General features: G+C 37.8%; 2 protein-coding genes across 2 annotated transcripts; both read left to right on the top strand.

Annotated features, from left to right (window-relative positions):
* The first annotated feature begins 458 nt into the window (after positions 1 to 458).
* On the top strand, positions 459 to 3,671 carry LOC104235487 (glyceraldehyde-3-phosphate dehydrogenase, cytosolic). The gene is made up of 11 exons (XM_009789274.2): positions 459 to 603; positions 723 to 746; positions 869 to 969; positions 1,083 to 1,198; positions 1,292 to 1,391; positions 2,087 to 2,233; positions 2,334 to 2,394; positions 2,482 to 2,722; positions 2,917 to 3,000; positions 3,164 to 3,253; positions 3,387 to 3,671. Exons 1-11 carry the CDS (start codon positions 600 to 602, stop codon positions 3,430 to 3,432), a joined length of 1,014 nt encoding a protein of 337 aa, XP_009787576.1. The 5' UTR covers positions 459 to 599; the 3' UTR covers positions 3,433 to 3,671.
* Positions 3,672 to 5,301: 1,630 nt separating this feature from the next.
* LOC104235486 (uncharacterized) lies at positions 5,302 to 10,790 on the top strand. Its single transcript, XM_009789273.2, has 8 exons — positions 5,302 to 6,114; positions 8,045 to 8,215; positions 8,385 to 8,483; positions 8,577 to 8,678; positions 8,768 to 8,842; positions 9,066 to 9,155; positions 9,262 to 9,606; positions 10,360 to 10,790. The coding sequence occupies exons 1-8, from the start codon at positions 5,581 to 5,583 to the stop codon at positions 10,633 to 10,635; spliced, it is 1,692 nt and encodes a 563-aa protein (XP_009787575.1). The 5' UTR covers positions 5,302 to 5,580; the 3' UTR covers positions 10,636 to 10,790.
* The last annotated feature ends 2,315 nt before the right edge of the window (positions 10,791 to 13,105 follow it).

A 13,105-nucleotide genomic window follows, 5' to 3' on the forward strand; every position in this document is an offset into this window, starting at 1 on the left:
TCTAGAAATTATTAAGTTAAACTAAAACTCACCCCTTTAATTCATCATTAATTAGTTTAACTAAAAGGTCTAGCACTTTTTTACTCAAACAACATCTTCTCTAAATATTTATTACTAGTACTAGTATTTATTTAGAATTTAACTTCATTAGAGCGATCTTAATCTTGATTATTTTGCATACTTGCAAAAACAAATTTAAATAGTAATAGAATTGCTCACCACAATCACAAAGAGTACTATATGTTTGTCGAATATAATTTTTATTAACTAGAGCTTGTATGTACCTATGTATGCAATGTTCCAACAAAATTTAAATTTTTAAGGGATATTGCGATAACGTCAATTGTGTACTCCAAACACACCTACAAGGTCATATTGTTTTATCTTAAACAATTACTGAGTTGCTTACAGGAAATTTATGATTTAAAATGACAATTAAAAAAAATTAAAAAATTACATAACATGCAATACCACTAGACTGTTCTCATAAATCTCCGCCCCCGTTATATTAAACCCTTCCACCCCACTACACTGTTCAACAAAACCTTCAATCACTCAGTCAGATCGGACTTCGCTCCTCCTCTCATTTCTCAAAAATCATGGGTATTTCGATTCGCTTTTCCTTTTTGTTTTCCTATTTTTGGACTTGAATTCTTCTTTTTGCATCATGGACTCTGATTAATTAATCCGTTTGCTCTTTTTCCTTGTTTCTACTCTCATAGCCAAGGTTAAGATTGGAATTAACGGTAAGAGTCTGTTCTCGTCAAGTGAATTTAATCTGAATAAAATTATAACCTAGCTTTGTTAGGTAATTTCCATGTTTTTTTTTGCTAAGATCGGTTTTGAGATATTGTTTTGCATGAATTAGGATTTGGAAGAATTGGGCGATTAGTGGCCCGGGTTGCTCTCCAAAGAGATGATGTTGAGCTTGTCGCAGTTAACGACCCCTTCATCTCTGTTGAATACATGGTACTTCCCCCAAAAACCAGAAACGAAATTTTCAATTTTCAATTTTCAATGAGTTGATCAATAATCATGCAAAAGCTTAATTAGTCGATGGGTTATGTATGTCGGTGTTGTAGACATATATGTTCAAGTATGATAGTGTACACGGCCAGTGGAAGCACCATGAGCTCAAGGTTAAGGATGACAAGACCCTTCTCTTTGGTGAGAAGGCTGTTACTGTTTTTGGCTTTAGGTACTAATATTTGTCTGTTTACCATAGAAATTGCTTTAAAACTTTCTTGGGTCGAGCGGATTTCGTGATTGAACTTTCTTGGTATATGTGAAGGAACCCAGAGGAGATTCCATGGGGCGAGACTGGAGCAGATTACATAGTGGAGTCGACTGGTGTTTTCACTGACAAGGACAAAGCTGCTGCTCACTTGAAGGTTTGCGATCATAAAAAAATTGGTCTCTGTTCTTAACTGATCTTCCTTGCTTTAAATTATAAGAAAAAAGTTCCACAATTTTGTGTACTGTTTATCTATGACCGCCAAGCTAAACATAATCACTCTGTATTACTGATGTTTATTGATGCTTGATGAGTACATCTTTTGTTGTGATGATATACTGAAGACAGCATTAAAAAATTGGTAGTATTAATGATGTTAATTGATGCTTGATGAGTACATCTCTTATTGTGATGAAATACTAAAAGCACCATTAGAAAATTGGTATTAGTGATGTTAATCGTTGCTTGATATGTACATCTTTTATTGTGATGATCGGAGGATCTATACCTGCATTTTGGTGAGCACGCTAGCACCTATAATTTAATGATATTATAAGTATTTTCTTGGCAAGAACATTAACTTTTACAGAACATTTAATCTCAAGCCTTGGTGCAACTAAAGCAATTTAACTTTAGAAAATAAAGCATATCTGATTGTTGAGTCAAATTAAAGACTCTGAATTAACGTGGTATAGTAGTTACTACCCACCGCGGGTTCTGTATGCTAATTGCTAGTTGCTGCTAATGCTGTGATAGTTGGGTTAATTGATTATTTTTCCTTTCGGCGTTAGCTTCAGTTTTTATCAGTTATTTAAGGGAGCTAATATCTGCTCAATTTTTGTGAATCATCAGGGTGGTGCCAAGAAAGTCATCATTTCTGCCCCTAGCAAGGATGCTCCGATGTTTGTTGTCGGTGTCAATGAGAAAGAATACAAGTCCGAGCTCAACATCGTTTCAAATGCTAGCTGTACCACAAATTGCCTTGCTCCCTTGGCCAAGGTTCTACCCACCCGGTTCTTCAAATTAGCTTTTTGTGTCATTGCATAACATGGATGCGAGTATGAAACAATGTATCATAGTTTCTCATGTCACTCTGCAGGTTATAAATGACAGATTTGGAATTGTTGAGGGTCTCATGACCACAGTCCACTCCATCACAGGTAAGGGTCACTCTTGCTTTTACTTTTAAGTACATTTCATTTGTAGCTTGCTCCCTCAATTCTGCAACCTATTTTATAATATTTCAGCCACCCAGAAAACTGTTGATGGGCCATCAGCTAAGGACTGGAGGGGTGGAAGAGCTGCATCATTCAATATTATTCCCAGCAGTACTGGAGCTGCCAAGGCTGTCGGGAAAGTTCTACCAGCATTGAATGGAAAGTTAACCGGAATGGCTTTCCGAGTCCCAACTGTTGATGTGTCCGTGGTGGACCTCACAGTAAGGCTGGAGAAAGAAGCTACCTATGATGAAATCAAGGCTGCCATTAAGTAAGCTTGTTGTCTATGCTTAATTTTCACAAGGGCACTAGTATGTGCAAGTCATTTCCCCCTTCCCCTAAAGGATTCTGTAATCGCATCAATAGTAGTTTGTAATGACATCTCTGTTAGTCCAGAATTATTCTTTTGGAGCTGCTAGATTGTATTGAGTTGCTAACTTTTGCATTGGTATATATCTTCTAAAGGGAGGAGTCTGAAGGAAAATTGAAGGGAATTCTAGGTTACACTGAAGATGATGTGGTATCCACAGACTTTGTGGGAGACAACAGGTGAGTTTTGGGATTTTGAAGTGTTTTATGAACTAATTTCTCTCCATGTCATGTTCCATGAGCTCCAGAAGAGTTCTCGCACGAACCTTGTCTGTGCTGATCCACTTTGATCTTGCTCTTCTAATCAGACTGATCTGTATTTCTGAATGGAAATAATTTGCAGATCAAGCATATTTGATGCCAAGGCTGGAATTGCTTTGAGCAAGAACTTTGTAAAGCTCGTTTCGTGGTATGACAACGAATGGGGTTACAGGTAAAAACATCAGATTTTTTGTGTATATTTATTCATCATCACTCTGTTAAGTATATGCTCCGCGTGACTGCACTGTATACGAGTTTTATGATTTGTAGCTTCCTGCTAATAGTACTCCTTGATGGAATTGCAGCACACGAGTGGTGGACTTGATTAAGCACATGGCATCAGTTCAGTAAAAGCGGCAGTTCACTCATTGGTGGCCAAGTGTAGTGGTGCTGCTGGTGAGGAGTCTGTTTTGTGTTACTAGATAAAGCAGTTTAGAATAAAGTAGTCACTTGGACTACAAGTGAGCCACTCTTTGATGTGAGTTAGGGATATGTGCACTCTTGGATATGGTTTGTAATCAATTTGTGCCTCTGGATAGTTTCTTGTTTTTGTTATGTTATGAATGTATAATAAGTTTGGACCTTGTTTAGCGCTCTTTCTTTCTCGTCTCCCTTTTTCACAAATAAGGAAAACAAAATTACTCTTACAAGTTATGACGTTCTGGCAGAGGAATCTGGTGCTTAGCCAACAGGTCCCAAGTATATAAAATGCACGTCAGGTTCCTTAGCAGCTCTGGAAAGCCAATGGGGAGAAGCTCAAGTAACGAAAATGTCTGTGGCCTTGTTCTCTTTTAAGCTTTAATTTGTCTGTTTGCTGCTATGGGGTTGATAGTAGAATTCTTCCTCTGCGGGTATTTTCTGTTCTTTTGAAATGTGTTCCCCACCCCGTTCTCAATCCATTCGGTGTTCCTTTCTTCCAGCAGTATCATGGGGTCTTTCATGTTGTGTTTTCTGTTTCTTTTGTTAAAGAAATGAAGGGATGATCGTAGTGAAGGCGAGTAGGCAGGACTGAAGATTGTCCTGTGAATTTCTTTTGGCTGTCCATTGTGATCACGAGAATGCCAATACGTTTGATGACTTTTGGTTGAGAACTTAGGTGCTTTAACAACTATGGGTCGTTTGGTATGATGACTTTTGGTTGAGAACTTAGGTGCTTTAACAACTATGGGTCGTTTGGTATGAGCTATAAGTAAATATAGTGCTGATATGAAAATTTAATACCACCTTAATACTTTGTTTGGTTAGTAAATCTGGTATAAGTTATCCCGGGATAACTTATATCTTGTAGGGGTAGGGTAATTAGTGCCGGGATAATTTATACCTTCTTCTTAGAATTTATGCAATTGTTATTTTTAATATAACAAAATAATATCAGGATAACTAATTTTAGTATACTTAATTGCAGCGTAATTTATCCCGGCATAAGTCGTATTCAAAGCAAACGACCCTAATAGTAACAGAGCAGTTGTGGTGGGTGAAAAACAGAATTTACGTTTTGAAGATATGGTAGTCGGGGTTCATCTGGAAAGCTTGGGAAACATTACTGCAAGAAATAGCTTATTTGATGGTTCATTTTTAGCATTCCTCTTCCTCTTCCTCTTAAGCTTCCAAATTACCAATTGTCCTCCACTTTAGCTAACGTTTAGTAATTGTTGAAAAAATTCTCCAAATAATTTGAGAAAGCATGATCCACTTCAATTTCGAATTTCAAAATGGAGAGTACGACGATACTTCTACTGGACAAGAACAGTTGAAAAACAAAATAAATTGAATGGTTCATGTCAATTTCAAATTTGAAAATGGAGAATAAATGATTTTCCTCTGTTGGACCAGAAATGTTGTTTACAGTCAGTTTGAGATTTCCCTCTCCTTCCCTCACCCCCAAAATCTGGTTTAAAGTAGCATTTGTTCAATACCAAAAGACTAATGAGTTAATTCAACTATATAATCAAGGAATACTTCTTGGTCATAGCTCTACATTAGTTGGTCAAATGTCACATTAATATCTGAGATTACAATTGAAGGTGTAAAGGCTTGGGATAATATTTTATTATTGCAATTCCATTAATTGCGAGATTCTCATATAATTTCTCATTTTCGTGTTTTCCGTTTATTAAATATTGTTAATTATTGCCGCATTATTGTGAATTAATAAATTAATTATGACATAAATTTTATGAATATTTTAGTGTGGACTAATAAGTCATTCAACTGTATCATTTCAAATTTTCTCCAATTTCGATACCTCCGCCAAATCTTCTTCTTCATTCTTCCCCATCATATACTCTCTCTCTCTCTCTCAGCTGTTTCATCAAAACTCCATTTAAGTCCATTCTCAGAAAACCCTCTACACCTCACTCCTCAAGTTCAAACCCTAGCTTCACCCTTTTCTCTCTCATTAAATACATTTAATTAGGTACACGGGTAACACGCTCCACTATAAACAATTGATAATTTGATTATTTTCAATCATAATCGTTTTTGAATGGTTCTTCACTGATGGCGTCATCGGCGTTCAAATCCACTACTCGGAGAACCACCGTAGGTGGAAGTCCCGCTGGAGCCGCCGACTCCTCCGGCTCCTCTAGTAACAAAGCTCATCGCCGTTCTAGGAGTCTGAGCCGATTCTCCCATGGGCCTCGACGCTATGAAGAGCCTGCGCAGGCTGACTTAGGCTACAATGCTGCTCCGCGCGGGAAATTCGTTAATACGACTAGAGGATCGGGAGTTCCTGAAATTAGCCTTGATGATTTGGCTATAGAATTCTTCTCTCAGGAGGAGGAGAGAGAAAATAGTGACCGCCACCGGGGCCGGTCAGGAAGGCGTGCGTCGGAGATTGGGCATTGGGCGAGCGAAACGGCATCGTCGAGGAGGCGTGGTCGGTCAGTGTCGAGGCAGGGTTCGAAGACCTCTGCTGCTGATCGGAAAAGCGTTGCTGCTGATCGTTCCCGGAGTAACATAGCTACTTCAGATGCCAGTTCGAGGAGGAGGAGATCGGTTTCTGCTGTTCGTTATCAGATTAGCGACTCTGAGGTGAAATTTTTCTGCCCTGTCCTTTGCTTGTTGTCTATTCCAGAACTTTGATTAGGGAGTAGCACTGGAACATACCTCTACAACTGTTGGAGTTGTTCAAGCAATTTCACCAAAGAGAATGCTAAACTAGGAGCACTCCCTAGGCATTTGGACATGATTTGGTTGAGATTTGATAAAAGTAGTATTTGATGTTGAAAAAGGGTAATTGGAAGTTGAAGTTGTATTGGACAGGAATTGATGTTTTGTGAGTGGTAACTTGAAAAACTCGTAAAAGCTATTTAGATGGAAGTCTTTCACTTCTCTTCCCCCTTTTTAGTTTGTGTGGCGGGGAAGGGGGAGGGAGGGATGACATTGAATTTAACTCAAACGGACTAAGTAATATACAAATCATCTTTTACTGATTAGATTATCAGAATAAAGAAAATGTAATATACAAAGTTATAAACACACAAGTACACTGAAACCTAATTGGTCATGGCATCGGATAGTAGATATCTTTTTTGGTTATTAATTTCCAAGCAGGAAGAGTCCTTTTTCACCAAAACTGTTGTTGTTGTTGTTGTTGTTGTTGTTCATCTAATGATAAAGTAGCCTTGTCTTTATCAAAATATGAATTCCTTAAATGTATAACTTCCCTGTATCATCAAAGAGAAACCGTGCATGAAATCCTATAACAAGAAACTATCAAATGAAATGTTTTTAGTGTGCGTAAAAAATAAAGAAAAATTAAATTGAGGAGGCGTGCCTTCATTTACTATGTCTATATTTCTATGCTAGTAGCCTATTTTATGCAGAGATTTCTTCAAAGGTACGGTTACCCCCTTTAACTTCTTTATTAGTGTTATCCTAAATCTCAGCATGTGTATGTAACTTAGAATGTCTGATAATTTGTAAGGGTAATGTTTTCTTCTGGAAACTTCGAACTCGTGATAACATCAGTTAAGAAGTTTGAATCCCAAGTGCTTTAGAAGGTAGAAATAGCTGAAAACAAAATAATAAATGTTTGTTTCTAGCAACACATTACCTTTGTGGTGCATCTATCGAATGGTGTTCTGTTACATTCTGTACTAAAAGTGTTTTTCCTGTTAACTGAGTTTCCAATAGAGACAAAAAATTTAAGAGATTACTTTTAATCTGTTATGTCTTGATGGACTGTGTTACCCCGTACAAGTGCCGGTGGGAGGTAGCCGGCGGATTAGTCAGACATGTGCGCAAGCTGGCCTGGCTATCACCGTCATAAAAAAATGTTTTCCCTACTTACCCTATTATAGTGCTGTTTCTTCTGATGTAAGTGCTGTTCGGTATTATCAGTGACTTAGTGTTAGGATCAGTTTTATTATCCAAAAGAATAAGGGGGATTTTCAGTGGTTTTAAGTGTTGAAATTGGATTGCTATTATATACATGATTACTGAGAGTGGTATTATTCTTGCATTGGATTGCAAGAGAATAAAGGGGACTATTATGTGTTCTTATACTGCGGACTTGTAACAAATTCTCTTAGACTTCAAGTTTTGTACTATTTGATGATGTCCTCCATCTTTAATAGTTTTAGTTCTTACAATGCAAGCTTTGCTTAATTTTGAGGACAAGCTGACTGTGACACAATTAATTCTGTGACAAAGCTCACCTCAAAGTTAAATGTCCTAGTTCTTTCTTTATTAAAGGTCTTTATCTCCAAACAGTGGTTGGACCTACCACAATAGGTTATGGTAATTTTAGTACTGATTGAAAACAGACTAGTGCAACATGCAACTTCTGGCACATCTACATTTTCTATTGGTGTACGTCCAGAAAGCTTTGGGTTGTTTAAGTATTATCTTTGAGTATCACTGTTTAAAAAGAAGAAATAAGAGAAAACTAAAGGTATCAGCAAATAAAATTTGCAGTGGAGACACTTTTTGATCAACAATTTTCTTTTTTGTATGACAGAGTGATGCAGATCATTTTCGAAATTCCAGCAGCCAAATTGACATCAAGAAGAATCAGAGCATCAGGCTCAATGACTTCCCTTCATTACTGAAACCAACAGCTGTAAATAATACACAATTAAGGAGGTCTTTTAGCCAAAAAGACATGTCGCAATTGCATGATGGCTACTCTGTAAGCCGCAACAATTTATATTTGCTTATCTTTGAATAGTAGGGAGCTTATTAGCTTAATGTATCATTTCTCAGTTGTTGTTGCCCTTTGCTCCAATAATGTTTTGATTTTTGTGTGTCACTACATGCCTTTTGGCAATGTTACTAATTATGTACTTCATTCATATTAGAGTCACTCTTCTGCCTTGACTGACGATGACACAAAGGATGCTCTTACCTGTAAAAATGGCATCGAGAAAACCATTCGAGCAGTTTATGCACAGAAAAAGGTTTATTTTGTTTATCTGTCGAAGTAGCACACACTGACTTTTTTTTTGTGTGCCTTATCGGTTGTTTTTAAAAAAAATGTTATTGTTTTTCAGGGTGAGCATCCAAATGGGGATGTTGTGAATGGTGAACTGTACGAAGCAATGAGAAAAGAACTCAGGCATGCTGTTGAAGAAATCAAAACTGAACTTGAACAGGTGTGTGATTTAATTGTTCCATGAAATAAGAAAAATTTACTTCCGCATAATTAATGAGCTTGCTAACTATTTGATGTTTACTCATGCAGACCATGGGGAAGAAAACTAGTAGCGCCAAGTCAGGTCATGTGGCCAGAAAGAATCATGCAACAAAATTGGAGCAAGTAAGTTTTCTCCATGCTTACATTTTCCCTTCGCACACGGGTCACTATGTTATGAGGTCTTTCTTCTAGTTTAATATTCTGCCTCCTTTTGCACACTGTTTCTAATTCTTCTTTGGCACTCACTACGTTATGCGATTTAATCTTCGGAAATTTAATGCCTCAACTTTCTTTAATATTAAAGTCGTAGAAGTGTAATCAAGATCTGCTCGATGAAATTTTGCAGGAAGACCACAGAGGTAGGGATCAGCAGATTGTCAAAGAACTTCCTGATACAAAAAGTTCTGCTGTTGGGCAGAAACAACCACGTAGGAAGGTCTCTCCTTTTTTTTTTAGTTGAACGGCAATTTCCAACTTTCTTGATTAGCTGTTAGTTACCTCTATAGTAGATCCTTTATTACAAGCTTTTTACAATTTTCCAGAGAAGCAACGATAGAAACAGGACATCAAAACAATTGAATGAGGAAGCAGAGAAGTTTTTTGAGGATTTCATTGCAAATATAGAAGATACAGATTTTTCTTCTTTTGATGGAGAAAGAAGTGATGCAAGTTCAACATTAGGAGGAATAGCTAAGCCAAGGGACAGTTTTACTTATGGGGAAGCAGTTAACCAAAGTCCTGCAGGAGCTAATTGTTATCCTGTTGGAACTGATGGGGTTATCTTGCCTTGGTTGCAGTGGGAGACAAGCAATGATAGTTCTTTCACTCCCAAGGACGAAGAGCAAACTCCTGTTAGTAGGAAAACGTCAATATGTGATGCAAGACAGGTAAACTGATACTTTGTTTTGATCTGGTTTGCTTGTGTTGTGATGGGATATCAGCTCCTACATGCGCACGTAAGGATAGATGTCTTTTATAGTAATATAGTTGGCAGAACTTAGCTCCTGTTAATTGCCCTATTAATTTATTGGACTTCGTCAGCTCCTTAGCTTTAGCCTAGTTTTTGGCTGTAGAGCTGACTATGCCTTTATGTTTCTCTCTCTTTTGTGCTCCTTGCATCTTCTTGATGCCTTTAATGCAATTGTCTTACTTCATCAAAACGAAGAAAAAAAGGTGCTTCCTTTGGTATGACGTACTAGCAAGAAATTAGGTGCTGCCTTTGGTATGACATACTAGCAAGAAATTAGGTGCTGCCTTTAGCTATATTTGCCAGATGATTGGATATCTTTTTGGAATTAGTTTCTTTGGTTGGCTTTAAGTGGTCAAACTAGGAGGATGTTGACTCACTCTGGTCCGGTGAGGAAGTATCATCATTTTGCCTATTTGGAGATTTATCTTGCTAATACTTCTTCATAGAGAAGACCTGGAAGCCTTTCCATCCAAAAATGCTAGACAATAAACAAATTCCTTTGTTTAACACAAATTGCTGGAAGTTACTTTTGCTGCCGTGCCATTTAAGTTTACGGATTCAGTTTAGGAGCGTGGTAGCCATATAGTTTATACATATATAGAAGTAGTAAATGCCATTATCTTCCCTTATGACATCTATTGTAACTTGGCTCCAAATTACCTTCTTGTAGGACGTCACCTTCCCTCAGAATGATAGTAGTTATTCCGTCAGCAGCCATGGGAGTTGGAGCCCAGCAACTGTGCATAGTCAACCGAAGAATAGAACAATCTATACAGTTGAAGATGGTGGAGACGTATCCGGAGAACTTGAAAGTTGCCAAAGTTCAGGATTTGATATGGCTGAATATAACAGACTTCAACGAAGTGAAGAGCTATTGTTTGCAAGGTACAGAGAACGAAATAGAATTAGTTCAGGTGGTCTTTTACTTTGTGGTCATTTTCTCTAGTTACTTTATGTTGCTGGAGTACCAAAAACTTACATGTCATTCTTGGAAGTTGGAATACACTACAAAGTAGTTCATACACGCCCACCGCGAGCATCCTATGTTAATTTTCCTTGCAATTCGGGAAGTGTATCCTTCCCTGTTCATTTTTCTGATCACTATAGTATGATGGACAAATTCCCCCCCCCCCCCCCAAAACCCGATGATTGGTCCAGCAAATAAGTAAACTTCAAAGTGGATTTGTTGTGCGAAGAGTGCGTTATGACCCGTGGGTGGCCGCCTGCCTGGTGGGGGTGGCTCCTCCGTTGTGGGTAAACGGGAAATCCGACTCTATGAACCCGAGGAAAGGCTGCACAGCGCGCGCCCCCTCCCCCCCCCCCCCCAAAAAAAAAAAGTTCCATATGGATCAATTTCTTATTTTTGTCAAAACTTTGTGACGAACTGTTTCAATGATGCAACTAGTCATAAACTGGGAGAATTCGTCAGCAGCCCCAAGTCAACTAGGGATGATTTTTATTTCATATATAACTTCATATATTTTTCTCCTGCTTCAATGTCAAAAATTTGCCCAAAGGGCAAATTTTGGCTTTTCTTCACATACTATTCATTAATTGCTTTGTTTGCTTTACAACTTGTTTGGATGGTTGTTTTCTGTTGTATTGTATTGTTACATTAAATACAATGTAGTTTTGATTGTTACTTAAATTATATTGTATTGTATTGTATTGTACTATATTGTATTGTTAACTCCGTCGTTATGCAACGACGAAAAGTGCCACTTTATGAAACGACCGATTGGGTATGGTCGCATCATTATCTTAATTTTTTTCTCTCATCTTGCCCTTCCTCATTGTTAAATAATTTTATCTTATCCTTTATCCTACCTTTTTATATAATAGTTTTACCTCTTATCCTATTTTTTTTTTAATAATATTATAAGTTTATTTTTTGTACTTTTAACATCATGAAACTATGGCAAGAGCCTAGAAAGACAACTATACAGTTATAATAGCTTAATAAGAATCCGACATTCGTTTTATATTTGGGTGGACACAGTGGAAAGCGAATTTCATTTGTTTCATTGCCAGGTCAATTGCATTTTGGTTTTTCAACTGATTGTGTTTGACGGCCACATTTTCGGCTACGTAAGACGCTCAATAGATTGATTTGAAAGTGTTTAAATGGAAATAGTGCCTAATTTAGAGGGTTGTCAATGTTTTGGCCAATAGCAAATTGTAAATACAAAAGAGATAAGAAAGAAAGAAGGATAGAAATTCAAATCTAAGCCATATTGGCAAGTTTAACTGGATGGTAATGTAACTACTGTATTCGATTTGTACTAGTAGCAGTACAGTACAAATTAAATGAAAGAGAAACAACCTTGAGATGCTGAAACTATTATGTGAGTTAATGGGTTTCAATATTCCCAAGTATTTCATAGGTACTGAATTCGGTTTGAAAATCTTAACATGATGCAATATAAATGTATGTTCACATTATCACACTACGAATTAAAGTTTGATGTTTAATAGTGTTAATCCACTGTTAGTGGTCATCAATCGTAGAGTCATAGCATATTTGTTTTGTTTTACTGTGACCAACAATTTGCAAAAGTTCACTGTAACGTCTTAGGTTGAATGAGTTAGGAAAGTAGCGGAGATATTTCTATATTGGGGGAGTCTTATGTCAGACACGTGGATGGTAAGGACAATTGTACATAACGGGCAGGCTTAATTTGTAACGACCCGATTGATCGTTTGGAGCAATTGCGTCCGGTTCGACAGTTTGAGGTCACGAGCAGCTTCCTATTATATGTATCGACTTGAGCGCATAGTTGGATTCTGTTTCCAGATGCATCGGAGTCGAATTGGAAGAAGGAAACTAGTTTTGTAAGTTTAAACTGTGAGAATTTGACCAGAATTGGACTTTTGAGTAAACGGCCCCGGAATGGCTCGTGGGTGATCCCAACAGCTTCGTATGGTGATTTTGGACTTAGGCGCGCGTACGGATTTGGAGGTCCGTAGGATAATTTGAGGCGTTTCGGCGAAAGTTGGAAAAGTTGAAGTTTGAAAAATGGAGAAGTTTGACCCATAGTTGACTTTTGTGATATCGGGGTCGGAATGCGATTTCAAGAGTTGGAACAACTCCGTTATATCATTTTGGACTTGTCTACAAAATTTGGCGTCATTCCGGGTTGATTTGATAGGTTTCGGCACGAGTTTTGGAAGTTGGAAGGTTTGAAAGTTCCTAAGTTCGATTTTTGGTGTGATTCATCGTTTCCGTGTTGTTTGATATGATTTGTGACCTCGAGCGAGTCCGTGTTAGGTTATATGACTTGTTTGTGTGTTTGGACGGGGTCCCGGGGGCCTCGGGTCATTTTCCCATTGTTTGGACTGCTGTATTCTGCTTCTGGTATTCCTTCTCCGCGATCGCGAATAGCCTTTTGCGTTCGCGATGTGTTGTTGCTGGTCGC

This window comes from Nicotiana sylvestris, chromosome 3 (assembly GCF_000393655.2).
Source record: "Nicotiana sylvestris chromosome 3, ASM39365v2, whole genome shotgun sequence".
Classification (NCBI taxonomy): domain Eukaryota; kingdom Viridiplantae; phylum Streptophyta; class Magnoliopsida; order Solanales; family Solanaceae; genus Nicotiana; species Nicotiana sylvestris.